Source organism: Dermacentor silvarum, chromosome 10 (assembly GCF_013339745.2).
Source record: "Dermacentor silvarum isolate Dsil-2018 chromosome 10, BIME_Dsil_1.4, whole genome shotgun sequence".
Classification (NCBI taxonomy): Eukaryota; Metazoa; Arthropoda; class Arachnida; order Ixodida; family Ixodidae; genus Dermacentor; species Dermacentor silvarum.
Genome location: NC_051163.1, coordinates 6,791,506 through 6,818,489, shown reverse-complemented (window position 1 = coordinate 6,818,489; position 26,984 = coordinate 6,791,506). Strand labels below are relative to the sequence as shown.

The window sequence follows — 26,984 nt, the reverse complement described above, 5'->3', positions numbered from 1 at the left end:
TTCCTCCATGATTCACAGCTTGTAGAAGCGATGATGATGAGAGCGACTCTTGCCTGTCGGTGTTTACGGCAACCTTGGGTAGCCGTGTCAGTCGATCAACAGGGTCAACACAAGATTATCTGTGCGTGTGTTGTTGCTCTTTTTATTTTTTTTATTTCTTCGCCGGCATCGACGCCGATTGCAACTGGCCGGAAGAAAACGACTCGCGCAACGTCGGCTGAAGTACGTGGAGTGGCGGCAGGAATGCGCCGCCGCGATCGACGTCCCAGCGCAGCAGCGCGGTGGCGGCCTGCAGCAGCATCGCCTGCCGCCGCTGCCGCCGCTACGACAGCTACATCGCTGTTGGCGGCCGTGTCTCCGACCGTGGCGTGAACAGTGCGGACGACTCATCGCGGGGACCGCCAGTGCTGCGGACTCCGGAAGGCGAGCGCCATGTTGGTGAATAACAGTAGTTTCGACGTGCGCGCTTTCTGCCAAAACCTGCGCGCGACCAAGCCCCCGTACGAGTGCCCGCTGCCCAACTGCGGTCGAATCTACAAGACCTACTCGGGCATCCAGTTCCACCTGTACAACTTCGAGCACGACGGCAGCAGCAGTAGTGGTAGCGCGCCGCCGAGCAGCAAGAAGAACAAGCGCGGACGCTGGCACCACCGGCAGAATCGGCGCTCTCCGACACCGCCGCCGGGGCTGATACCGGCCGCGCGCGAGGCGCTCACATATGCAGAGGCGCAGGTGAGCACAGTGCCGCTCGCGCCGCTTGACGCCTTCCCCTGTGCCCGAGACCAACCGCTGCGCATATGCAACGCGCCGTACACGGCAGAACCACGCACTCGTCAGTTTGAGTTTGAAAGCTGCGCGGTGTGCTTTCGGCAGAGTGGCGAGCTTTCTCAGCGTGCTTAAACCCTTTTACCCTTCCACTATGGGACGTATACGTATTCTGAAACATTCCACTTTGGCGATATTTCGCTTTCGCTTTCAGAAGCGCGCTAATTGGCTGTTCTAGCCAAATTGGATGAGCTGATTGGCTGGTTGAGCCCAACGTCAATCAATTTTGCTCAACCAGCCAATCAGCGCGCATCTGAAGGCGAAAAGCGAAATATCGCCGAAGTGGAACGTTTCAGAATACGTCCCATATATTGCCCCTCTCTCGGCGCGCCATGGCAGCATGACACTTAATACTACTGGAGTTGGCTGCTTGTATTAACTACCGCTGTATGTGCCCCACCACATACATTCACTTGGACGGTGGGGTCAGGTCGCAGACGTAAGGAACAATGGTGGCTAATCTTGCAGTGTTAAACATCTGCAACGGGTCGAAGCAGTATTAATTTGCATATATGGCAAACAGGCTCGCATGCATAACATACACAAGTAAACACATTTGAAAGTACTAAATTGTCTGGCAAAGCCCAATGTCCCCGAGAAAGGCTAGAGGGCATTGAAGAACTGCAGTAAAATGAGCTAGTTAGTATAGATGCATTATAAAAAATGAAACATTGCGCAAAAGACATGACCCAGAGAGGTGGACAAGGGATGGGTGTACTCCTATTGTGTGTCCACCTTTCTGTCTCCTGTGTTTTGAGCATTGTTTTATTATTACTAATGGATTATGGCAGTGGTACTCCAAGGTGCAAGTGCATTACTTGGTCACCCTGGAGGGTGTAGGTATCTACGGATGCATATTACATTATGTAGGCCATCACTGCCGTCATGCATTCACAATTGTGTTAACTGCAACTTCAGGAATCGGTGTTCTTGTCCAGCAGATAACCGTAGTTATGTGTAGCACTGACCTTGGGTAAAGCTGGTCCACATTGTTTCCCTGACAGTGTGAATCCATTTTCTGGCAGACCATCAACTGTGGCTCGAAAGTCGCATGACTCTAAGCACTGCTGTTTTCTTGCTTTTACTATGATCTGTTTTGTGCATTTAAATGTTTTTCTGAAAGAGTATGTTAGTACTTTTTTTTACTTTATCACTGTACCATTTCATTCATTCTGCTGGGGATAAGCATTAACCTGGAGCAGCATTCTGGGCCGATCACTTTTACTATAAGCTGAACAAGCTGCAATGGACAGATTGCCTGTTACTCCAGTGAAATACATGCAGACGCTACATTACACAAAAGTATCCCCGAAAGTGTGCAGTCGACAATCGAGCCCCTGTTTAGTGAGTTATTATTTTAAAGATCTATTCTTCAGCCTTCATGGTCTCTTTTGGGAGATTTGAATCTCTGGCCCATTGCTGGACTGTTCTCTCTTTCTTTTTGTCTGTGTTGCTTCTGTAGGGCTTTTGTGTCCATACATTATTTGTACATTTAATTGCTTGAACGTTAGCATGCACAACAAGACAGTGAAATGAGTCCATGAGGGAAAGCATATGTCATGATTTGCTTTGTATTTGTCTGTTCCTTTATGGTGCATTTCCCGTCTTTTGTTTCCATGCGCGGTCAGTCCTCTCCTGTAAGCTCGCCTAGTAACGCGGTGCTTTGCGGTGCCCTGCAGAAGATCGTGGAGGTGGACCTCGATGGCTGCCTGCACCGGATCAACATCTGTGAGCCACTCGACTTGGTGGCCGCAGAGCCCGAGGCGGGGGCTGCAAGTGAGCCAGAGCCCGCAGCCGTTGCAACAGGTAGTGGGAAGGCTAAACTGCCCGAAGCATCCTTCCGGCTGGTGCCGGACTATGAACCCCCTGATGCACCCCCAAGGCCCGCTTCATACTACCGTTTCATGGAGCGTTCTGTCGAGGAGCTCGACGAGGCAGTGGAGTATGACATGGACGAGGAGGACTGTGCCTGGCTGCAGCTGATGAACAGCCGGCGGCGTGCCGAGGGCCTCGGTGAAGTGAGCTGTGACACCTTCGAGCTCCTCATGGACCGCCTCGAGAAGGAGTCCTACTTCCAGAGCCAGACGAGTGGCCGAGACCTTGGGCCGCCCATTGATGAGGATGCTGTGTGTGCCATCTGCAGCGACGGTGAGTGCCAAAACTCAAATGCCATCCTGTTCTGCGACATGTGCAACCTGGCAGTACACCAAGAGTGCTATGGTGTGCCCTACATACCCGAGGGCCAGTGGTTGTGCCGCCGGTGTCTGCAGTCACCATCGCGCGCCGTGGACTGTGTGCTCTGCCCCAACAAAGGCGGGGCCTTCAAGCAGACAGATGACGGCCGCTGGGCTCATGTAGTGTGTGCTCTCTGGGTGCCCGAGGTGTGCTTTGCAAATACCGTCTTTCCTCGAGCCCATTGACAGCTTGGGCAACATTCCGGCTGCTCGCTGGAAGCTCACCTGCTACATCTGCAAGCAGCGTGGCGTCGGTGCGTGCATCCAGTGTCACCGTGCAAACTGCTACACTGCCTTTCACGTGACCTGTGCCCAGCAGGCAGGCCTCTACATGCGCCTCGAGGAAGCCACAGGCCTGCACGTGCGCAAGGCGGCTTACTGCGACGTGCATGCGCCCGCCGCGCCCGTGAGTAGCTCGTCGCCGCCGACCACCCCCCCGCACCGCCTGCTGGCAAGCCCCCACTGCCCGGTAACCCTTACCCTCAGTCCTGCTTTTGCTGCATGCAACACTAACCCTGCTGGCACCCCCCATGCACTGACCCTTGCTCTGCATTGGTGTGGCATGTCAAGCGGGCCTTTGAAAGTGGCCCCAAAATTGGAAAAACATTTCTGATATTCTGCTGACAGACTCGGAACCCTTGCGAGCACTAAATATCATTTTGAAACTTGCTTGCGCTACTTAAATTGGACAGCTTTAGGGTGCTTTGCAACACTTTTTTAGAAAACCGTGGAATTTGCCTGGTTTTCTGGGGCTTTGTCTCCTAAACCAGTTTTACTAAAATGTTTTTAATATGCTTTGTATGAGCATAGTTACTGGCAATCAAATGTGCTGTAAGTTCTGCCTCTTTTTTTGTCATTTTCAGTGTTCTGAAAGCAGTAGCAGCATAAAGAAATGGGCTGCTCGGCTATGGTATTGGTGAAGTGGTATTTAGTTCTCTGTCGACAAATGGTGCCACCATTTTACTAGTGATGAGACTTGCTCGTCTTTTCTTTTTTTTTTAGCCTCACTGCAATTGTCGGCAGGTTTTAGCTGAGTTTGCATGAAGTACAGATTACTGCTGCAAGCCTTTATAGTTGCCAAACCAAATTAAAAACGTTACCTGTGTTTTGCTCAACCTTGAGTGAGAACACTATGCATAAGTGCACGTAAAATATTGCACCAGGGGAATAGTAAGGTGCAACACCGCAGCCTATGTGCAGACAATTCCACAGCATATAGAGGCACAGAAGGCACTGGGGCATAAAAACAATAGACAAAAGTGAAACCTCAGTGGTGATAGCATTATACTGCTAAGGAAGAAGCAGCACAAGTGATTCTTGCTGAAAAATAACGAAATTATTCTGCACTTTTGCATGATGGACACTTACAACTTAAATTTAGCAAAGTTGTATTGCTGTGAGTGTGTGTTGAATACATTCATAATAGGTACAACAGGTACGGGATTTCAACAAGATGCAGGCAAGGACAACTGGCCTTTTAAGTGAAATTATAGGCTGCAAGTTAAACAGCACAAATAAGAGACGACAATGGACACAAGACCAGCTCTTCCGTCTGTTTTATCACGCTGTTTAACTTGAAATATGTTGTCGCCTACTTGCCCAAACAGAAGTACTCCTCAGCAAAATTATAGGACCTCTGCCAAGTGTACAGAAATAATATTTAGCTTATTTGTTCACGATAGCATTGTCAAGTGACTGGGCAGGCTTATTTGTCATGTTCAAAGGAGCTTTGCAGCAGCCCTGAATGGAAGAGAAATTGAGACATCATCAGTTTAGCATTACAGCCTTCATAGAATCAAGACCCACTGCTCAGAAATTGAAAACATAATTTTGGTGCCCATATTTCATTCATAATTTAGGGGGGGGGGTTTAATGGTATGCAATGATATCATCAGTTATGCATTTAACTTTCTCAAAAATATCTCAGTATATTTAATTATTGTTCCATTGAAGTGCCAAGTGCTTATTTGGAGCAACTCTTTAATATGAGCTTATTTTAGAATGTATAGCAACATCACATTTGCATTGAACCCATTTTTCCAATTTTGGGACCATTTCAAATGAACCTGAACGGTCAACATGGCACTCCACTGTAATGCAGAGGCCCATGGCACCATGTCATTTCCTGCTTTCACGAATGCATTGCAGGGTTCTGAGAGTGGTGACAAGGCGGATGTGGTGCGCAAGGCCCAGGCCAAGGCGCAGTCGCGGGAGAAGATGCGCAAGGCGCGCAAGATCCTGGCCGAGAAGCGATCAGCCGTGCCCGTTGTGTCAATCCCCACACTGCCCAGCGACCGGTTGGCCAAGATAGCCACGCTCACGACACTGGCGCGCAAGCAGGCATTCCTTGAACGCCTGCTGGGCTACTGGACCCTCAAGCGGCAGTCGCGCAATGGCGTGCCCTTGCTGCGGCGGTTGCAGATGGCACACCCTGGGGGTGGGCGGCGGGGAGGGGAGCTTCGCGATGGCGACGATGCCGGTGGTGGGCTGCGCGAGCAGCTCAAGTTCTGGCAGCGGCTGCGACAGGATCTGGAGCGTGCGCGCCTCCTCGTCGAGCTGATGCGCAAGCGCGAGAAGCTCAAGCGCGAGCAGCTGCGCCTCCATCAGCTGGCCACCGAGTTGCTGCTGTGCCCACGCGATGTGCTGCTGCGGCGCCTGCTTGCCCAGCTGCGTGAGCTTGATCCCACGGACATCTTTGCACAGCCAGTCAACCTCAGTGAGGTAAGCAGCAGGACAGCAGATATCCAGGTAACATAGTATGGTATCATGGCTAAGTACTCGGCAACAAAGGAGTAGATCTAAGAAGAGCAGGAGCTTAAAGGGCCCATCATCAGGTTTAGGCATTGCAAAGAAGCAAGCCTGGTGCATAGGTCACGCTGTGATAGTCGTGTCTGCAAAATATTACACTTTTGTGCAACATAAGTCCTGTGAAAGGCAGAATGTGCAAAACTGCCACCGGAAGGGTCGTGCAGTAAGAAAGTAATCAAGAGAGACAGATAAAAAGTCTGGGCTTGTGACATAGACATGGACTCTCAACTTCAATATGGGAGAGAATGGGAGGAATGTCAGTTGCTGGTGTCGGACAATGCAAAGGGAAAGAACATTTAGTGCAGGGAAAATGCCTTGCCTCATTTAACCATTGCCTTGCACCATTTGATTTGCTTCTATCTCCACTATTACTAAACCCTTTTGAAGAATCCTTGCAGTGGAAGGCTTGCTGGACGGCACCTCACAGTTTCGAGTGTAAAAAAGAAATTCTGATGGGGCCTGGTGAGCAGCTCCAAGGTCTGACCTAAGAGCCACGTTTAACTGACAACAGAACTTTTATGAGTGAGAAGACAACATAAATCTGTGACAGGATGTGAGCTGTTTCTGCAAAATTATGGTAACAGCTACTAATATAACGTATAATGCCTCTTTCAGAATTGGTAAATTGTAGTTGAATACTACTGTCAGTAAAAAGTTCAGTTAGAGCCCTCCACTACCTGTGAAGTTATGCACCCCCCCCCCCCCTTCCCAGCTATTTATTTTTGTAATGAGGAAGTGCACTCAGCAGATGGGGAAGAATGCTCAGTACCAATATCCACTAGACTCAAGAAATTTGTTGCATTATGCGAAATGGAAGCATAGGGGTTTCAAAATAGAAGTGGTAGCATTCATGCAGGAAAGAACACACTATTTTTTGCCTCTCTGTAAGAGGGTGTTGTCATTTGACACCACTCTCCTACAGACATAAAATAGCATGGCTTTAAGGGCCCTTTTTGGTAGAGACAAAGTTCTTCTAAGAAAGAAAGAAACATATGGTAAATTCAGCTGGTTGTTCTTGAGCACTCTCACGACGCACTTTACATTTCACTGGTTGAAACTAAGTGCTCAGAACATTTTCATGTAGTTCATTCAGAGTTACGTGCTCTTGCTGGAAGCATTCAGAGGTGCCTCCACCTTTGTGCTGGGAGTGTGACAAAATATCTGAGAGTCCCCTTGTGTCGCTCCTGCAACTTCTATTCTTGGCATAGCACCTGCTGCACCTTTTTGGTGGGGATTTTGGGCTTGCACGGCGAATATGCTTGTTTACAATGCAAGCAGTGTTGACGTGGTTCTGTGTCTGGCTTCGGATTGCTCTGGAAGCGGTTGGACATTTGGTTTGGGCAGGCTGAAATGGCCTCTGCATTTTTGCTATCTGAGCTGGAGTATGGTACGAGTAAATCCATGCAGTCTCTGAACTGCCTTCGGCGTAGAAAGGAGGGAAAATAAAGCCTACATTTGGTCTTGGTTTTTCACAGGTTCCTGACTACCTAAACTACATTAAAAAGCCAATGGACTTCTGGACGATGGAGCAGAAGCTGAAGCGGCACGAGTACTCCAACTTGGAAGAATTTGAAGCTGATTTCCACCTAATCGTTGACAACTGTACGACGTACAACTCGCGTGACACGCTCTACTACAAAGCAGCTGTCAAAATGCGCGAGCAGGTAAGCATTCACGCTGGCAAGCAGCCCCCTTCAGCTCTTATACTACACTGTTCTTTCTGGCTACAGCCGACTTTAGAGCTAATATTCACATTTATTTTACAGCTGATATATTTGAGATCTCTAGGTGAGGTGTTTGTCCTGCAATGGACTTAATTTTATTGACAATAATGGTAGTGGTGGTGATTGTGCGTAAATTGTTTTGCTTTTTGCTGGTGATTGATTTTCGTCGTTATCGCTCTGTGCAAGGTGTGTCTACTGTATCTGAGATTTCTTGAATATTGTTGCTGATTCTATAGCACGAGTCTTGTCTAATCAGATTGTGCACATTATGCGAGTAGTGTTGCGCAGTCTCGTATGTAAGCAAGCACCAGCAATTACTGTGGAATGTACGGTTGTACATGTATACATAGTGGGCAGAATTGCCCCATGAAGGTTAGACTTGAAGACCAACAACTGTACTTGCCATTGTTATGTTGGTTTGGGAATTACTTATCTTTCTGTGAGCAAGTTCGACCAATAATGAGTTTGATCTTTTGGCAGTGTTTGCTTCTTCACCACTACCACAATGTGTTAATATCATCATCATCAGCCTATATTTATGTTCACTGCAGCACTGTGTTAATATACAGGCGCATAAATATAGTTGTCCTAACCACGTGAAAATTTTAAAATTTACATCAGACCTTGTCATCGGTCAAGGCAATTATTTTTTTGTGTTTAGCCTCCGACAAAATCTGTATGGGCAGAAATGACACCCTCCACTGCTTGAAGTGCAAACTTTGTTGCTGCATACTTATTGCCATGTATTGGTTTTTATACCACAGTGTGTGCATCTGTCATTCATGGCAATGTGACTTGTACTGCTGTGTTTTCGTTGTCTGCTCGCAGGGAAATTCCGTGATCAGTCAGGCTCGAGCTGCGGCAGACTGCTGTGGTTACGACACAGTCACTGGCATGCACCTCCCCGAAAAAGCACGTAAGTGGTTTGTGCTTCTCTCACCACTACCAGGGTAGTGAGCTTTCTGAACACACTGCAGAACAGAGAGCAGACTGGGATGCATTTTCAGCAACCAGGACCACATGGTCTGTGTGTAGGTAGCAAGAACTATAGAAAAAGAAGCAGAGATGCAATATCTTAAATGAGGACAGAGTAAGGCTGGAAGGAGTCAAACGGACTGGCCTCAGTCTGAGTTTCACTGCACCATCACTGCTGCTAATGATGCTGTAGTGTATGTTTAAAAGCTGGAATGCTTACTAGCTTAACTGTTTCAATGGAAAACTTCTGAGCATCTTCATTTCACTGGAGGGTGAATAAAAAAGAAAAAGGAACCTTCCAGATCTGTGCGCATGTCAGTGCTTACAGAGTCATACACAGCAGATAGGTGTGTTCCCTCTATTTGACTGCATTCCTATGAAATTAAGTTAAACCTTGCACTATAATGTGTGCTATAATCACAAAACTGGCATTCTGCGCACCTTTGTCAAAAGATTCTGTGTCTGCTTGCAGACACCTTAAACCGTATAAAAATGTGGCAGGAATTTTGCTGGAAACACGTGCCTGTAACCTAATGTGTTCCCATCCTGTCTCTACCGAACTTCTGCAAGCAGAGCATTGGACCAATCCCAAAGGTGGTGCACTTGGGCATATTGGTTACACATGTACACACAGAGAACCCAAAAACTGTGTAATGAACTTCTCACGGCTATTTCCTCCTGTGAACATTGTGTCTTCCGAGCCTTGCCACTGTGGGTGTGCAGTTGAGCACCGGCTGAACTTGCTGGGAAGGCATGCAGCATTCCTGGCATGTAAGCCAAGGTTAAATTGATGTAATTATAAGAGCGTGTCTGCAAGAACTACAGCCATTATCACACCTGCAGAAAGTGCATGCTTGCAAATCATTGTGTGTGGTGAGGTGGGTCTGTCAAACACAGAAGTCCTGAGAGCACTTGGAATCTTTAAGCGTAGCACTTGTGGAGTGTTGTGTGTTCTTTTGGCATTGACGCTGTGTTATATGAGGGCGGCCTTCTGCTACAGTGACAGCTCCTGCAGTACCTGTGAAAGGCCGCCGTGGAAGGCCACCTAAGCGCCCCGCCGTCAGCCAGCCACCCCCAACAACAGGTGAGCAGGCCTCTCTTCTGTTTCTTTTACCCGCGTTCAGGGGCGCGATCGGAGATCTTTGTTTAAAACACGTTCTGTTCAGTTGCTGCAACGCCACAAAATGGCATTATGCAAAATTTGTGACAACGGGAGGGAGACAGCAGCCAATCGGCTAGCGGTGGACTACCTGTATGACAAACGTTCGGGGACTTCATCGTTTTTGGTGACGTCAAAATGAGGATACGCTGCTGTCAATCATTTTGATTACGAGCATGTCGTCTGTTAGGAGCAGAATGCGACGAGAGATGTGAAGTCCGAGCGGTCATCCGCTCGCTACGAGACTGGCTTCGCATGGTACGTCTGGTGGATTGGATTGGATCCAAACGGCCTCTGCGGCTACAGAATGGTTCACCTGCTTGCTGATTGGCTGCTCTCTCCCTCCCGTTCCCACAAATTTTGCATACTGCCACTTTGTGACGTTGCATCAACTGAACAGAACGCATTTTGAACAAAGATCTCCGATCGCGCCCCAGGTTTCTCTTGCTTTGAAGGAACTGTATGCACATGTGTGGATCACCACGGACTGCCACCATTGAGGTGTTGTCATTGCACGTTGAAAAGTGTTTGTTAATATGTGCAAGCTTTTAATACAATAAGTTCTGTCTTTTAGATGCTTTAACTAATATTCAAAACATTATGCTTCAATCTTTCTTCTAATTCTAATTTTTGTCAATTTTCATTTGAAATTTGAAGACCTGATTAACAAGCTTGTTTCCTGCAGTCTTCAGAATATTATTCTTTTTTTCTTTGAATGCAACAGATATTCAATATAATTCAGCAATTGCCATTTGAGATTGCAACTGCTCCTGCTAGGCAACAGTTGAAATAGTTTATTTGAACACACTATGTTTGAATAGAGAGGCTAAGCAGTAAAACTTCCTCTGAATCATAGGGATCCTTCTTAGCTGCTTTGCTGGAACATTGTTCCATGCCGGTAGAAATGGTTAGCCTGTTTATACACTGTTATCATTTACAGAACACTGGAATTCCAGAGACTTAGCAACAGCAGTGCTAGTAATGTCATTTTATCCTCTATCCAGACATTACACATATAAAACATTTTAGACTTGCTTGAGTGCTCGTGTACGTTTATATTGTTGCCGACACCTTTAGGATAGTGACCAAGTAAAACATAGCCAGTCATTGTAAAGATAGTTCAGCATGCTTTTCGTTGAATTCAGAGTGACAGAATGTCAGTATCAGTGCAACTGCTCATGTCTACACTTCCAGTATTCCAGTACTGTGTGAATGATTATATGAACCGGCTAAAACTCTAATAAAGGCGACCTGATGCAGTGAACATGCTCATGGATTAAGCAGTCTTGTGGCAACTGTTGAAGTTGCCTGGCTGCCTCACGAACTGACAGGAAGGGCAGATAAGGAAACTGGACACTTGAAGGAAACATGGCAAAACTTGTCAAACTGAGTGATGTTCATTTTGAGGTTTATGTCACTACCAGTGCTGCCCTCTTTGTCATGTTAAGCACCAATATTTAAATAGTGTCTCGTGCTTTTTGATGTGTTGGCTGTTTCCTGTCTGCTGATATAATGAATGCGTTCCAACTCACCCGGTTTGCTGTTCCTCAAATGAAGGTCAGCAGGTCGCATGATTGTGTAGTCCATGGTAATTGGTAATTCAGCCTGTATGAGATCATCAAGAGCACCTCTCACATGTATGACATGATATTTGTTCTTTGCTGGACGCATGGTATCATTGTGCAGGATAAGAATACTAGGACAATGAAGAAGAAACCCAACAAAATTCTATTTTTCACCATGTGGGTTCCGTACAAACATGTCCAGCTTTTTTTGCAAGACAGATGTGACATTCTCTCTTCTGTCTTTTGCTTTTGAACTTGTTTCTCTTCTTACTGTGACAGCAGTTAAAATTTCAAAACAGGCATTAATCTGTCCGTCTACCTATTTCGTTACATAGTGGCATTTGCTGTTGTGCCATGATCCACGCACAATTTATTTAGTATACGATATGGTTGGTCCCGTCACTACCGTGCTGTTGTTGGCATCATAGCCAGATCACTGTAGTTGCCATGTTTATTTTGTTGTATAGATTTGGGTAAATTGCACAGAATTGCTGGAGTTTTACTGAATGTTGGTGTTCAGTGGGAGATGGAGTAGCAATTGCTGTCACAGTAAATGAGTTTATTTATTTATTTATGAGTACCTTACAGCGCCCTTGTGGGACATTGTGTAAGGGGGGCAATACAGCATGTACAGAATAGAGAAATACACATAGGTGAAATATTGATTATTACAGATGTAAGTGAACACACGAACAGAGAAACGCAAAATATACTATAACAGCAAAGTGTAGTGTCTGAAGGCGTTACACAAAAGATAATATAAAGCAACTATTTAAACACCAACAGTTTAACAAGATATGATAACTGCCGAAAAAGTATTACGCAAATAACTGTACATAGACGATAAAATAAAAACAGTTGAAAAAAGCATCGCCAGAACTATAAAAGCAAATAAAAAAGAAAAAAAAAAGCATACCGGTAACAGCATTGTAGGCACGGGTGAACGCGAAAATGCCATACATCAAATTTCGGTGCATAAATATTTTTTTAGGTTGTTTAAGAACTTTGCGTGATCCCGCTCTGATGCGAGATCATCTGGTAGGCCATTCCACAAACGAATCGCTCGTGGAAGGGCCGAAAGGTTGAAAGCGTCGGTTTCACCGTACATGCGTGATAAGCTAAAGTTGTTATTTAGTCGGCGTGAAGTTCGATGAGCTAGATTAAGGTGAACAGATGGCATCATGCTGGTGTGGATGAGTTTGTGGAAAAGTGATGGCGTGGAGTGCTGGCGTGGAGTGCTGGCGTGGAGTCACCGAGTCTTCTGATTTTTATTATCTATATGACAACTGACAATTCACCTATGTGTGCGTTCACTTGACAAAAGCTTTCGTTTTAACTGCAGCTAATGCAGATACAGCGACCACGGGTTCCCAGCCGCAATCCACATCAGCCACCAGTGCCAAAGAAGGCTTCCGCCGAGGGGCAAGCAGCCATCGTCGCGGTGGTCGTCGCCCACTTGGATCCGGGCTAGCACGTCGGGGCAGGCCCCCTAGCCACGGTACGCAGGTGTTCAGAGCACTGGCATGCTCGCCTGGAATGCGCCTAGGGGGACACTTTTCTGCAGAAGGCAAGTGCTGTGTGTGTGTATGTGTGCATACAACATGTCTTCTGTAGCAAAACTGACTGCTTACAAAGTAAGAAGCACCTGGGAAGGGATGTGCAGTAGACTACCTCGAAGACATGAAGTGACCTTCAGTACCTCTTTGCCTCGCCAGAAGTTCTCAACGGAAAATTCACTTCAATAGAGAGGACGTGAAAGCTGTTGTTTTTGCCTAACAAGGTGTTGGACCTTAGTAAGTGGAACATGGTTAGCACAAGCAAAACACGAAGAACAGAGAGAGTGGTGCTCAGTAATCGCTGCTAAAAGAAACCCATCAGCTTAGTTGGCATGCATGCAGACTTGGAACTTTAGAAAGGCTCTTGCTTATGAGTTTCTGCAAGCCTACCACTTAAAATCCCGGCACCACAAAGTGCCAGACACTTAAGTGAGAAAGCTCTTGTCATTCACTGCTCATCAGGAGCTGTTCCTTTTCCAATTGTCTCTACGCTCTCACAACTTGCCAATACTAGAGGGAAGCAGGTAAACATGCAGGGCAAATGTCCACTGCAATTTTTGTTCCCCTTGATGCGATGTAATGGCAGTCCCAAATTGCAGTTTTCAGGTGAACTAAGTGTGTCTGTTCTTGCAGCCGTCCCATCCGCAGTCCCCTCTGGCGTGAACCGGCGAACAAGTGTTCTGTTCCGCAAGAAACGTTGCTCTGTGGGGAGGGGACCAGCTGGTCGTGGAGGGCGCCTTGGTCGGACCCCGTCTTCAACCGCTGCTGACAACCCAACGCCTGACCAGGGCACTCCTCCCGCCACCAGTGCTGCTGCTGTCGTTACACCGAACCAAAGCCCAGGTGAGCGGGGGGCCCAACGACTTTTTGTGAGGGTGTCATGAATTTCACGCAGTTCTTTCCATATTGTTCTGCATTCATTTTCTACTGCTGCCTGTCTGTACTGCGCTGAAAAATAAAACCAGCTGCAACAGCTCCTAGCATTGTCCCCAGTGGGACAAAGGCCTCCCCATAAAGATCCCTCATCGTTCCCCTGTCCAGTGTCAAGAGAACCCATGCTATGCTTGCAAATTTTCCTATCTTCTGCTGCCATCCATGACAGAGAGAACTGGCTGGAATGTGTCTTCTTGCTTTGACTTAAATGTTGCATTTTCTTTTAAGCAAGATCACCTCTGAATTCATCCTGACAGGCTTAGTGTCATCTGCCTACCTAACATTTCATGTATGGTCTTAGCTGTACTTTCAAGCAAACCATTCTTTCGGCATATGCTTATTCTTGCTTATGGAGTTTATCTTTTGACCGTTTTCTCACTCACTAATTAGGTTTGTTCATGCTGGGAGAGTGCAAAAGCGTCATTCAAACAAGCCTCTAAATTGTAATATAGCACTGCCTTCTGGGTCGGTTGCTCTAGGAAATAGAGAGCAACACAAAGCCAAATTAATGTGCAATTCGAAGTGGGTTTGCTGTTTAAGCATTATGCTGTAGTTCTATCAGCAGACTTTTTTTTCTCCTGCATCAAATTTCCTTCATCTTTTATATTTCCAGGCAACTGATCTATAGCTTCTGTGCAAGAGCTTAGCAACAACCAAGCAGCGAATTCAACATGATTGGGATCAAATACACTAGTGATGGTATTTTATGTGCCAGACAGCTCAATGGAGCCCTGACTAGATTGAAGTAGTGCAGGCCCCAAACTCCTGACCTTTTTTTTTTTTTCTTCCAAATAATGCATGCTTCTATTCAGACCAAGTTGGGGCCTTCTAAGGCATGCAAGTATCTAAGCAAGAAAATTACTTGAACATAGGACAGAATTAGCACTGCTACTATAAAAGTACAGTACCAACTCCCAGTACAATAATGCTGTTTCTAACTCTTTGCACCTCTCTTTTGGCACAATCCACAGCATTGAACATCGTTATACGAAGTCACATCAGACATGAAAATATTTTCATTATAAAAGATATTTTCTGTGAGCATACGCAAAGATATTGGCGGGGAAAAAAGTTCCAGTCAAGTCTATGCGAAAAAAACACAAGAGGGGTGCCTCAGATGGGCCAGCAAAGGAGCTCTTGCGGATTTTCGATGGCCCATAGGCACCTTCCTGTGCTGATAGAAGGCACGGTAAAAATAAATTACATACAGACGCTCTGCACTGCTGTGAATACACAACTGTGTGATTGGCTTTATCCTTATATTAGCGCGTTGGCTTGCCAACTGCATTCCAACCAAGCCAAGCAGCTCGCCAAAACATGCATGTGTGTTTCGTATGTCCCATTTTTGAGATTTGTCACCTTGCTCTTTCTTTCCTCCTTCCTCCCCTCCTTCATATATTTCCTTTCTATGTTTTTCTCTTCCTTTCTAAAGAGCAGGCAGGCGTTGTGCCCCTTCTGGTGGCAGTTGCCAGCCTTGCTTCTCGCTTTCTCTTTCCTGTGTATATGTTTTCAAATCAAATAATAATAATAATTCAAGTTGCTATTGCTGAGCACTGCTGCTAACCGACAGATTTTCTGGACATAGAGGGTACTGCATGTGGATCCCTACTCTACTACTACAGCCATTATTCTAGTCTGTGCGTCTGATTCCATGCTTGATCGCCGATAGCTGTATAAGTGCGAATCTACTGACAGCGAGTTTCCCGCAACAGCTTGTCACTAGCCACTCCGCCGCCCGTACTACTTAACCAGCACCGCTTCATAGGGAGCTGGCAACTAAAGTTGAGTTTTCGTGCCTAGTTGACATGGTGACAACTTTGTTCATGGCTAATTTGTTTGTAGTATTGTGCGTGCACTCCATGCCCAAAGCATTGTGCGGCATCAATCTTGCTATTGCCATTACACATCTGTGCTAGGGGTATATAGCAGTGCCACAGGGAAGTCTGAAAAATTGGTTGGCAACTTTTTTTACATACAAGCAAATAAAAGTTTTCTTCGCTGTAACCAATACTGTTGGATCCCACGTTTTCGACTTCATTATAGTAGGAGAAAACTCTATTGAATTAAAGCATGATCAACAAAATGTGGGATTTACTTCTTTATATCCAAGAATTTGTTACTATGCAGTAAAACATCATTAATTCGACCCTCGTTAATTCGGAAAATCAGATAATTCAGTCAGACTCGACCTCCGGTCCCGGCCAGCGTATACAATATTCAATGCAATCAAACTCTTGTTAATTCGTACGTATTTGACGGCACATCGGTTAATACGGAGAACTTTTGAAACTTGGCGACCGAGGAGCACCGCAAATTTGCGGCGCAGAAGAGCAAAAACGGTGCTAGCATCCAACCGAAACGAAGCGGCAGAGTCCGCATCGCCATAGTCATCAGCGGAAATCATTCGGGGATGAGAGCGACGCCGGAATGCTTCGTGCCTATTTGTGCCTTTAAAGCCTTTATTCTTGCATTTACTGCCGTGCATATCACCACGTTGGCCTCACGCTGTCATAATTACATAGTCACCATCCATGATCGCGTCGATAGCGGCCAGTTTCTTCCGCAGCGGTTGTGGCAAAGAGTTTCGTTTTGCTCGGTACGCGTGTCGGCCACGTGCCTAAAAAAGTGGGCAGCTTGCACTAGTGGCGCTAGGCTGGAGTAAACAGCGAAGCTGGTGATCAACCTAGCTTCTTCCAGGTTTTACTAGGCTTAGTGTGTGTTCTACTTTATTCTTTGAGATTTGTCATCTCGCTCTTTCCTCTTTCCTCCCCTCCTTCCTATCTTTCCTATTCCTAATTGGCTCGCTGTCAACACGCAGATTCTCGTTTAGCCGTGCGACGCGCTTCAAGATGAGCGGCGGCTTCTTCGGGTGTCCGGATCTTCTTTGGTCGTCCCATGTCAAGGCTACACGTACTCGCCACAAAGTCAACGAAAGTTCTGCCGCTGTCGCGGCGGCTCCGAGCTTTATCTCCCCGGTGACATCACGGTCAAGCTGCGCCTCCACACTTGGCGGGGTGTGGCTGGTCGAAACCTGCCAAACAGCTGCCAGAGGCGCCTGCTGCAGTCACGGACACCGCGCACGTTCAGCGTCAGCAGCAGCTGTGCGCGTTGCCTTGTTGGTTCTGCTAAAATTTCTTTCTTTCTCTCTCCTGAGCAGAGCGCATGCCACGCGCATGCTCTCCTTTCCTCTCCTTAACGTCCCATGTCAAGGCAACATGTGCATGGCACGGAGAGGAGGTGAAGCACACGCTGCTCCTTGAGGTGGTTGCTAGGCAACCCAGGTGACTCATCGCACAGCGATGTTTTTTGTACACGCTGGCGTAGTCGCCATCCATGATTGCATCGATAGCGACTGCGGTTTCGTCCGTAGTTGTTGCAGCGAACGGTAGTTTTGTTCTGACTCAGTGTGTGTGTGAGCCGCATGTCTTTAACACAGCAAAGTTGCCGTTCATAATAGGATCGATAGCGGCTGCAGTTTTCTCCGCAGCGGTTGTGGCAAGCAGTTGTTTCATTTTGACTCGGTGCCAAGCTGTTGAGGATAAAGAGCATTGGCTACATCGCGATCGACCGACGATCTGTTGACGATCAGCCCAATGGCGAAAACTTAATCGGGATGTGCGCGCGGCAGTTCAAAGCGTGTCGCAAATGCTGGCGCGCACCGCGGCCGTGCTGCGAAGGAAGTTGCGAGGCCTCTATCGCCGCTGCAAGAGCCAATGAGTCACGAGATGACGAGAATTTCAGCTTCCGCTCTGCTTTTGTGCAAAATAGCAACAGGATTTGCTCATTCATTCAGTAAATAAAAGCGTGTTGATGTAGTAAGCATTCGTTTATTGTTTTCTGGATACCCTCAATAATTCTACATTCGGTTAATTTAGCCATTTTTTTCAGTCCCGGGAAATCCAAATTAACGAGGTTTTACCTTATATTTGTTTTGTTATGTCGAAGTAAAGCTTTAGCACTTGCAGAGCATGACCTCAGAAATCATTGGCACTGTCTAGAATACCTGAACCCATTCATGGCAGGCATTACAGAAGAGTTTTGGTTTTCTCTGCAGCCGAGTCACTGAAGAAATATTGCAAGTTTTCTAGCAGGGCAGCTGAACAGTCTTGATTGATTCAGTGCTTGCCTTCAGCGTACCTTTAAGGTCTAAATGCCTACAGTGGCACGATGGTGTGCAGGCCCAAGGAAACGTGGCCGGTCAGGGAGTCAGGGCAGCTCCCCGGGTCCGCTTGGTTGCTTCCCACCACAGACGGACAGCTTCAAGGTGTATCGCTCCTGTGAGTAGCGCATTTGCCAGTACACACAAGTATTCAGTATGCATACCAGCTATAAGAACTCTCGAATTAAGAGGCAAACCATCTACACTCTAAACGAAGCTTGCAGCATTTGGGGCATATCTCGTCCCCACACAATAATAGTCGTCTGTCTTTCTTGTGTTTCCTTTCTTGAAAACTCGGCGCTCGCTACTTTCCTGTCATGAATGCTACGTCACGGTGATGATGTGCATGCCGTTCATGAACTGGAAGTACCGGGCGCACAGCGTTAGAAAAAGGAAAGGCACGCCAGACAGATGAGAATTATTGTTTGGGGACGAGATAAGCCCCAAAGGGTGCAAAATGTTTTTAGTGTGTACGTCACTGGTGCAGACACAACACTGGCCAACAATCATTGTTTGAACAGAGCAATTGTACTTATGTAAAACAATTTTCTGAGTTATAGCGTAAATATAAATTTATTATTGCTTTGTGTGTTTGTTAGGACCTGCATCCAGAACATGGTGCATTATAGCTGTGATGGCAAGTGCGACATTAAAGTGGAAACTTGTCGTTGAGGTTCATGTCCTGCACCCAGACAGCATCATGTATAAAGAGACAATAACATCTATACCAAATGGAATTTGAACTTTGTTTGTGGTTTACCGTTTTTCAAAACTTTTGTGAGCATCTGTCCAGCCTTTGTCAACAGTAGCAGAGCCACTTGGCGTGTGTAAGCATAAGGAACTTTGAGGCAGTGTGAGGGGCCAGCATGCACAGATTGCCTTTGTGACCAAATGCTCGAGCATTTTTTCCTGTCTGCTTGCTTCAACAGTGGCTTACTTTACTCTCACACGCAGATGAGCAAGGCAGCGACTCTGATCGAGAATCGTCAAGCGAGTCCTCCGAGTCGGCATCGAGCAGTTCATCGGACGAAGCCACCGAGCCAGACGAGGCCCCTGGTGAGTCCGTCTGTCGGACGACCAACTCGTTGACCTACGAGAGCCCTTGCCAGAAGCAAGTGTGTGTGCCAGCCTAGGTCGATAAGGCGGGAGTGCTTGAACTAGATTGGACTGTGCTCGTTCACAACAGGTGTCCCCCCCTTTTTTTTTCTGCAGTAAAGAATTTGTAACATTCCATTGTTGAATCCGTAGTGGGTTTGATCATAGTGCTGATACTAAAAATGTACATATATTTGTGAATAAACTATTATTATTCTAATTACTTCCATTGGTCATTGCGGATCAAGTTGACCTGCAGCAGATTGCTCTCTCTTGCACTGCCATCATGGTCCAGCTACTGCCAGAAGTCTGTGAAGTCAAGTTTGCCTGGTTCTAGTTATGCCTGGATCTAGCCTTTTTTTAGAAAAATTACACGCACTTTTAAGTCTTTCACATGACAATTTCATTTACTGCCACTGTGCAACTTGCTCCTAAGGGCAAGCAAGCACCACTTGCGTAAGAGTTCATGAAGCTGAGATGACATCCACCGTCCCTCAAGATGACCCTAATGATTTGCCGACTGCATAAACAAACAACTACTGTATATCAAAGTGACATTAAAGGCAAATATTAAATCAAGCTAAAGTGATGGAATAATGCTCGAAAACGTTTATATTATTGAGAAATGAGCTTTAGTATGTGAGAAATTGAGGTAAATGTAGGACACAATTTGAGACTACTGGGACATTCTAATACTAGTCCGATGTGTCATAACGCCTAATTGTAATTGTGTCACTAGTATTCAAACACAGATAATAAAAAGGTTATTGCATTAAAATACAGAACAAAATGCTACTTGTCCACTTTTGTTCGATTCTTAAAACAAAAGAACTTATTTACGTTACCTTTGACAATGACGCATGTCTTGAAAAGGCTTAGTTTTCACTCGACCCGGTGATGCCTGCACTCTCGCATAAAAGTTCTGGGGTTCTACATGTCAACATTACCATCTGATTATGAGGCACATCGTAGTGGGGGACTCCGGATTGATTATCACCACTTGGGTTCCTTAAAGTCCACCCTATGCACGGTACACAAGCATTTTTGCATCTCGGCCCCATTGAAATGCGGCCGCCACGACGGGGATTTTATACTGCGACCTTGTGCTTAGCAGCGCAACATCTTAGCCACTAAGCCACCACAGCGTGGCTCCCATTTTGGTAGTTTCGGTATCGCATAGTGCTGCGCTGGTTTTGCTGGCTTGCGCAGCTCATACTAACTACAAGCAGCAGAAAATGATGTGCTTATGTCATATTTCTGGCCAGTTTCGGGACATGCTTTCGCAAACCAGCGTAGTGCTGGTTTTTGGGCGAGTATTACTCACCAGCGGTAGTAAAGGGTGGTGATGATGTATGCAGAGTCACATCGCCTCACTCGTGGCAGGCAACTTGAGTTGCCCTAGAAGGATGAGGCCGTTTCAATCGATATTAACGTGACAGCGTTAAGGGCCCCGCGTCGCAGAAAATCCGGCGTCGTTGGCGGAAATAATCATGCCGAACCACCCTAACGGGGCAGGCCCTTCGCGTGGCGCAAGGCATTAGTGAACAACAATGGAATTGCTCAAAGTAACATCCGTCAGAAAAATCATAAAGTACGACTTAACCACAACCTACAGACTGTCACGTGATAGCTTAGGATTGTAATTTGAATATTCGAGAAAAAAGCCTTATAAACCGCCAGGGATCTTTGAATGCTATCGCGTTTCACTCTTAAGCGTCCTCCAAATTTTTTCTACGGAACTAAGTTTTTTCTTGGTACGAGACAAGCGCTGCGAGATTTCTGGAATGGTATTTAAACAGTCCATGTTGAGTTAATAATTGCCTTTAGTGTCCCTTTTAAACACTGTTTTTATTAATGGCTGTGTTACACAAGAGGCCCGCTGTTTGGTTTCATCTAGCAAATTTTGGATTTAGAAAATTTCAGTGTTTGCGTGAGAATTCGGGTACCTTCTATGGATCAACCACAAGAATTCACTGTTACGCCCAAGCTACCGTGTAGAGGCTGTGTAATACTTCTTTGCATGATGGATAGACAAAGCTGTCATGGACACCCAAGCCAAGTATGATTCCTACGCACGCAGCAGGGAGCTTACCACTTTATGCAGAAGACCACCTGCCGTTTCCTGCAACATGTTTAGTTTCCAGCCACCTTTTGAGCTTGTTATGACAATGTCCGAAAAGCAATGACTCTTGGCTGTTTTTTCATAGAATTCATGACTAATCAGTGCTTATTACAGCATTGGAAAGAGCAAAAGCCGCTTCACAGTACTGTCATTGCTAAATGCTAGTTTGTTAAGTAAAAATTATTAATGTCACTCATCCCAAATAGAGCATTAAAGGCCAATTTTGCACTTGTGGTGATGATTGTACTGCCTCCTCTATAGTAAGCATGGTCAAAGTGTTTCCATATTTGTCTGGTCTGCATGTTTGTATGCTGTGATACCTTTGTTCCTTTGAATCTCACACAAACACTTGGAATCGCTTATTGATAGGTTAAAGTTAGGGGTGTGCGAGTATTCAAAAAGTTTGAATATTATCGAATATTATATTTTTAATATTCGTATTTGAGTAAAAAAAATAGATATTCGAAAATGTTCAAATATTCAGTTCGTTACGAATATTCGAATGAAATTGAATATATATTCTAATGAAATTGAATATATTGCTGGCTGTGCGGGAGCAAACACGGTTCTTAGCATTTGTTTCTATCTAATCTCCAAGAATGTTGGGGCGATTTTGTGGTGAATTTTGCGACGATCTTGTGGTGAATGCTACGATTTCATGCTGCTAGCGAAATTTCGCCTGTAAAGCACACTCAGGCATTAAACGTCTAAACTTTGCAGGAAAGCCAGCCTTTCAGTAGCAAGGGGCACGTTTTTACGGACAGTGAGGGTGCACTTTTTTTTTTTTTCAACGCCACTCCCATTTGTGAGCTTATTGCTCAAAAGCAAGTGCGATGAGAAACTATTGGCACAGGGTCAAATGCCTCCGAGTTTACAGTCATTTGATGTAGTATAATAAGGCACAGGCTGGCAAAGAAAGCTAGTGGGAATTACCAAATTTTCCAAGTTAACATGAGTCAAACATACATTTTAGCATAACGGCTTATTAGTCTAGTTTGTTTACATTGACAGTGTAATTGAAATGTTGCACCATAGCAATTTAACTTAACTTGCTAATAAATGCATGTGCATATCATTATTCGATATTCGAAGCCAAGTATTCGATTCGTATTAGAAAATTTTGATATACGCACACCCCTAGTTAAAATTGTACCATTCCGTGGCTTGTTGTTCATTAGTAGAAAGTTTTTGCATGCGCCAGTCGGCTGTGTTTTCGCATGTGGTTGAGCGAATATTAGGTAAAAATAGAAAATGTGCAGTGTTCGCTACCTTACCTAGTAACAGCAGTAGTGTGCATTATTCGAGATATTACACTTGTAATTACACTTGCCACCAGAGGGGACAGAAGAGAGAACAGAGCGCTGAACTTCCAACAGTTTATTTTCTTTCCAGAAAGCATCGCTATTTGTACTGCCATACAATAGCACACGAACCATGTGCAGAACGCCAAGATAAAACCACACAAAATTCAACGTGGTGATAGCCCGAGGTATCTGATCTCCTAGTCAGTGAGAGCGACAGAGGGGGTACTGACGCAACCATTCCTCAAACGTAGAATTTCTCCCGCTTCGATTATCTCCTGTGTAACACGATCTCTCTGTTTCGCGACGATACTACAGCTGACAAATTGCTGTTCACGATGCAAGCTCACGATGCAATGAAAGCCTGTTTGCCTTTTCAATTGACGTTAAGGACCTTTATTATTCTATACCACATGACTCACTACTTCACTGCATTGATGAATGCATTAATGAATTCGGCCTTTCTAAGTTCCAGACTCAGTCTGGCATCAGTGTCAGTGGCTTTTTAGAATTACTTTGCTTTTATCTTCAGTTGACGTACATCTATTGGGATGGTAAAGCTCATCTTCAAAAAGAAGGCATTTGCATTGGATCATGCATCGCTCCGATCATCAGTGATTTGTTTTTAGCAAAACTTGACAGATCTGTTTCGGATGTGTTCATTAACACTAGCGTCTTAGCTGCTTTTAGATATGTTGACTTCTTAATTTTTCTTAACACTGATGCCAGCTCGTACAAGTCTGATGCTTCTTTCATTCTGGACATAGTGAGCAAATGGTTTAGACCACTTGAACTAACCCATGAATTTTCCGAGAATGGTGCAGTAAGGTTCCTTGATGTCAAGCTATTTTTGCACGAAGGGCGTTCCTGCTGGATGTACTACCCACGTGGTTACAAGCCTCTTCTTCCTTTTAACTCTGCGCATTCAAAACTTATAAAACGCGGCATTGTTAGTTCATGTTTCAACAATTCCCTAAGAAAATCCTGCGAACACAAAATGGCCGACAGTTTTCGTGAGCAATCCGAGAGGTTAACTTCGGCAGGCTACCCAATCCTTGTGCAGGTCTCTGTTGCTGAAGGCCTGCTGTGCAGATCCTTGTCAGAGGTAAATGTAAATCCAGATGGACCAACTTGCGATAGGCAAAAAATTGCAGTAATTCCGTACATGCATAGAATCTCGCATAATCTGAAAAAGGTCGCTGAGCTTGTGAACGTCAAAGTTGTGTTCTCTGCCCCGGAAAAACTAGGTAACCTATGCAAAATGACCGTCCCAGCATCCAGGCCCAAACGAGAGTGCCGTTTCGCACATCAAAAGAAACCTATAGATTGCACAGACAACGTCGTTTACCGGATTCCCGTCCTGTGGGAAATATTATATCGGACAGACAGGCCGCTGCATAAATGAAATGCTGAAGGAACACAAGTACAATGTAGACCGCGCAAAACAGGGATGGCTTTCTGCCAACTGCTGCGCATGTGGATGCAGTCCAAGATTTAAAAAATGTAGTATCGTCGCGAAACAGAGATCGTGTTACACGGGAGATAATCGAAGCGGTAGAAATTCCACGTTTGAGGGATGGTTGCATCAGTACCCCCTCTGTCTCTCTCACTGACAAGGAGATCAGATACCTCGGGCTATCACCACGTTGAATTTTGTGTGGTTTTATCTTGGCGTTCTGCGCATGGTTGGTGTGCTATTGTATGACAGTATAAATAGCGATGCTTTCTGGAAAGAAAATAAACTGTTGCAAGTTCAACACTCTGTTGTCTCTTCTGTCCCCACTGGTGGCCTTGCGCTGTTAACGTACCTTGAAGAATGATGCTTTTATGTGCCAGGCGTATTCTGTAGCTTTCTTAAAAAGTGTCACAGAAGGCATTTAAAGGTCAACGGCAATTAAATTTTGGACTGCGTAAAAAAGCCTAGTATAATGTAGATATAGAGCGGCCTCCATGCAAAATTTGACGTCTAGAACAAGCGCGCGATTGTCGCTACAAGCTAGCAAAAATACCCGTTTTTGATATCGAAACGGGGAAAAATGCCACCATTACCGCTCACTGGAAATGACACATGACCCAGAGCATGCGTTTCCTTGGAATAACCTCCAAGATAAGGCATCGACCGTGCTGAAAAATCCTGGAGGTGGTGTGCTTAGATTTGCATCATTCACGACAACCACCAGGTGCATGCGTCGTATGCTTAGGTGCTGTCAGCTAACAAGAGCACTTATACAATTACCAGCCCTGCAGCTTTGCCAAGATTGCTTTAGTGGTACATACTAGTCATTTATAACACGTTTAGCCAAAGTGACTTTTCGTTGTGGTTGGCCTTAAGTGTAGCATCTTTATGTAGCAGCATTGCACCGACTTTTAGGCTTTTTCTTGTTCGTAATCACAGAAGGATGAGCTTAACCTGGGAATGTCGGATGACTTGGAAGAAGTTTGCGTGATAAGCACGAGTGTTCCAAGCTGGGCTATTTGGTTTACATTCAACACGGCAGACAGCACAGACGGGACAAGTGGACGAATAGAACATATGCATAACGCATCTGTCCTGTTTGTTAACCCGTCCCATCGTCTGCGCTATTCGCCACGTTGAATGATAAGCATGCCTTCTGATGGCTTGGCAAGGGTCACCATTGGTAGCTCGTTATCGGTTTCGCATTGCTTTGCTGGCTCAGAATCTACTCCTTGCCGCAAGTATAGTGTGCATGAAAATAAGACGCTTGCAGTATACTAAGTTCTGGCTGCTTGGAAGTAGTGCGAGCTGTTGGAGATTCCTGAAGGACGGACAGAGAGAGACGAATGGGTGGCGGGAAACCGCAGGGCCTGATCGGCCGGAGATTCCACTGGAGCCACTGGACCTGGTGTGGGCCAAGTGCCGTGGCTACCCATGGTACCCGGCACTCATCATCAACCCCGAGATGCCGCGTGGCGGCTTCACCCAAAACGGTGTGCCTATCCCCGTGCCCCCCGAAGAGGTGCTCGGCCTGCGAGCAAACTACCCGGAGCCCGTCTATCTCGTGCTGTTCTTCGACACCAAGCGGACATGGTGGGCACTCTCTCCCTGCCTCATTCAAGCTCACCCTCATTATTATATCACATGCTTCAGTTAAGACTTCAGTACCTAAAAACAATGCAGCATAGATGAGGTGGATGCGTTTTTTGATATTTCTTTCTGGAAGAACGGGGTCAACCTGACACTCACACCTCCAGACATCAGAAATTTACTATTTGTGATGACAAAGTCTTCAATTAAAAATGTATGAACTTACTACCTGCTTTAAGGCCTATGTTGCAGTTTAAGAATTGAAGTTGGCCAGCACCTTGTTTGGAAGCCAGAGGCCAGTTTCTGGTATGCCAGCACAATTTACTGCAAGCTTGCAGAGCGATATCCCAAAATTGGAGCTGGTCTTCAGATTCCTATTTATTGGACGCTTCTAGAGCGCTGACCAGATTCAGTTACACATTTGTATCATATATTTCCTAAGGATGTTGGAAAAACTTGTGCATTTCATTTAATTAGAGCATTAGTCAGAGTTAATTGCACAATTTCTAATGTCCTATAACATTTAGCCGAAATTTTGAGGCTAGCACCAGTTCAGCGACATTCGTCCTGAAAGTATATAATGAAGTACAGTAGTGTTTCAGTCAGTAATATTTAAAAAACGCCCCTCCTGCGTTGTCTGGGATAACATGGAGTGAAATTTCAATGTGCATTCGTGCAGAATCATTATGTGTAGTGTAGTCCTTCACTTATAGTGACTTGCATATACAAGAATGAAATTATTGAAGCTTTCCAGCCACATCTGAGTAATTAACTTTGCCGAGTGCTATTACATTCCTGAATGCAGGCAGTGGCTGCCGAGAAACAAGCTCGAGCCGCTGGGTGTCGACACGGCCAGAGACAAGGCGAAGCTGGTGGAGTCAAAGAAGCCTGCCGAGCGCAAGGCCGTCAAGAAGGCCTACGAAAATGCCATTTTGCACCGCTGCCGCGTTACGGGACAGTCCACGGGCCTGTCGGGAGACTCGAGCGGTGACGACCAATAAACCATGTCTCTCCCTTTTCTCCTCATGCAGCTGTGTCCTTGCTCTAGAGCCTCACTGTCAGAACAGGAAGTTAATAAAATGAAGTGTAGCAAAATTTAGGCATCCTTGACTGTAGAGGGACATTGATTTCACGTTTCTGTTCAGCTTAAAAATAAAAGTAGAACAGAAGATGATGTGATCTAGTATCAGCAAAACCACAGATTTCTGCACGTATCGGCATGCTTTGCAACATTATTAGCATGTTAGTACTATGTTTATGCACAGTGTATTTAGTAACTAAGTCGTGTTTGAATTGGAAACCTGCTGTCTTGTACTACTGCAGTCGTTTTTCTTTCTCAGTACACCACCCTACTAAAGAGACCAATTGAATAAGCCCTGTCTTTATAAACCTACCTTACCTGCCAGGTAGTTTGTCAAGCTGATGGCAGCATAGCCAGTTTTTCTTATTAGTGCGCTTGTGTGTTAATCATGGCTAAGAGGC

General features: G+C 45.7%; 1 protein-coding gene across 1 annotated transcript; it reads left to right on the top strand.

The window, feature by feature from the left end:
• The first annotated feature begins 67 nt into the window (after positions 1-67).
• On the top strand, positions 68-26,521 carry LOC119431505 (peregrin-like). Its single transcript, XM_037698988.2, is given in 13 exon segments — positions 68-732; positions 2,505-3,227; positions 3,229-3,528; positions 5,208-5,780; positions 7,343-7,531; positions 8,420-8,507; positions 9,567-9,650; positions 12,633-12,857; positions 13,480-13,689; positions 17,958-18,056; positions 18,893-18,994; positions 25,280-25,505; positions 26,308-26,521. Coding segments are annotated over 13 exon segments (3,315 nt in total). The 5' UTR covers positions 68-432; the 3' UTR covers positions 26,504-26,521.
• The last annotated feature ends 463 nt before the right edge of the window (positions 26,522-26,984 follow it).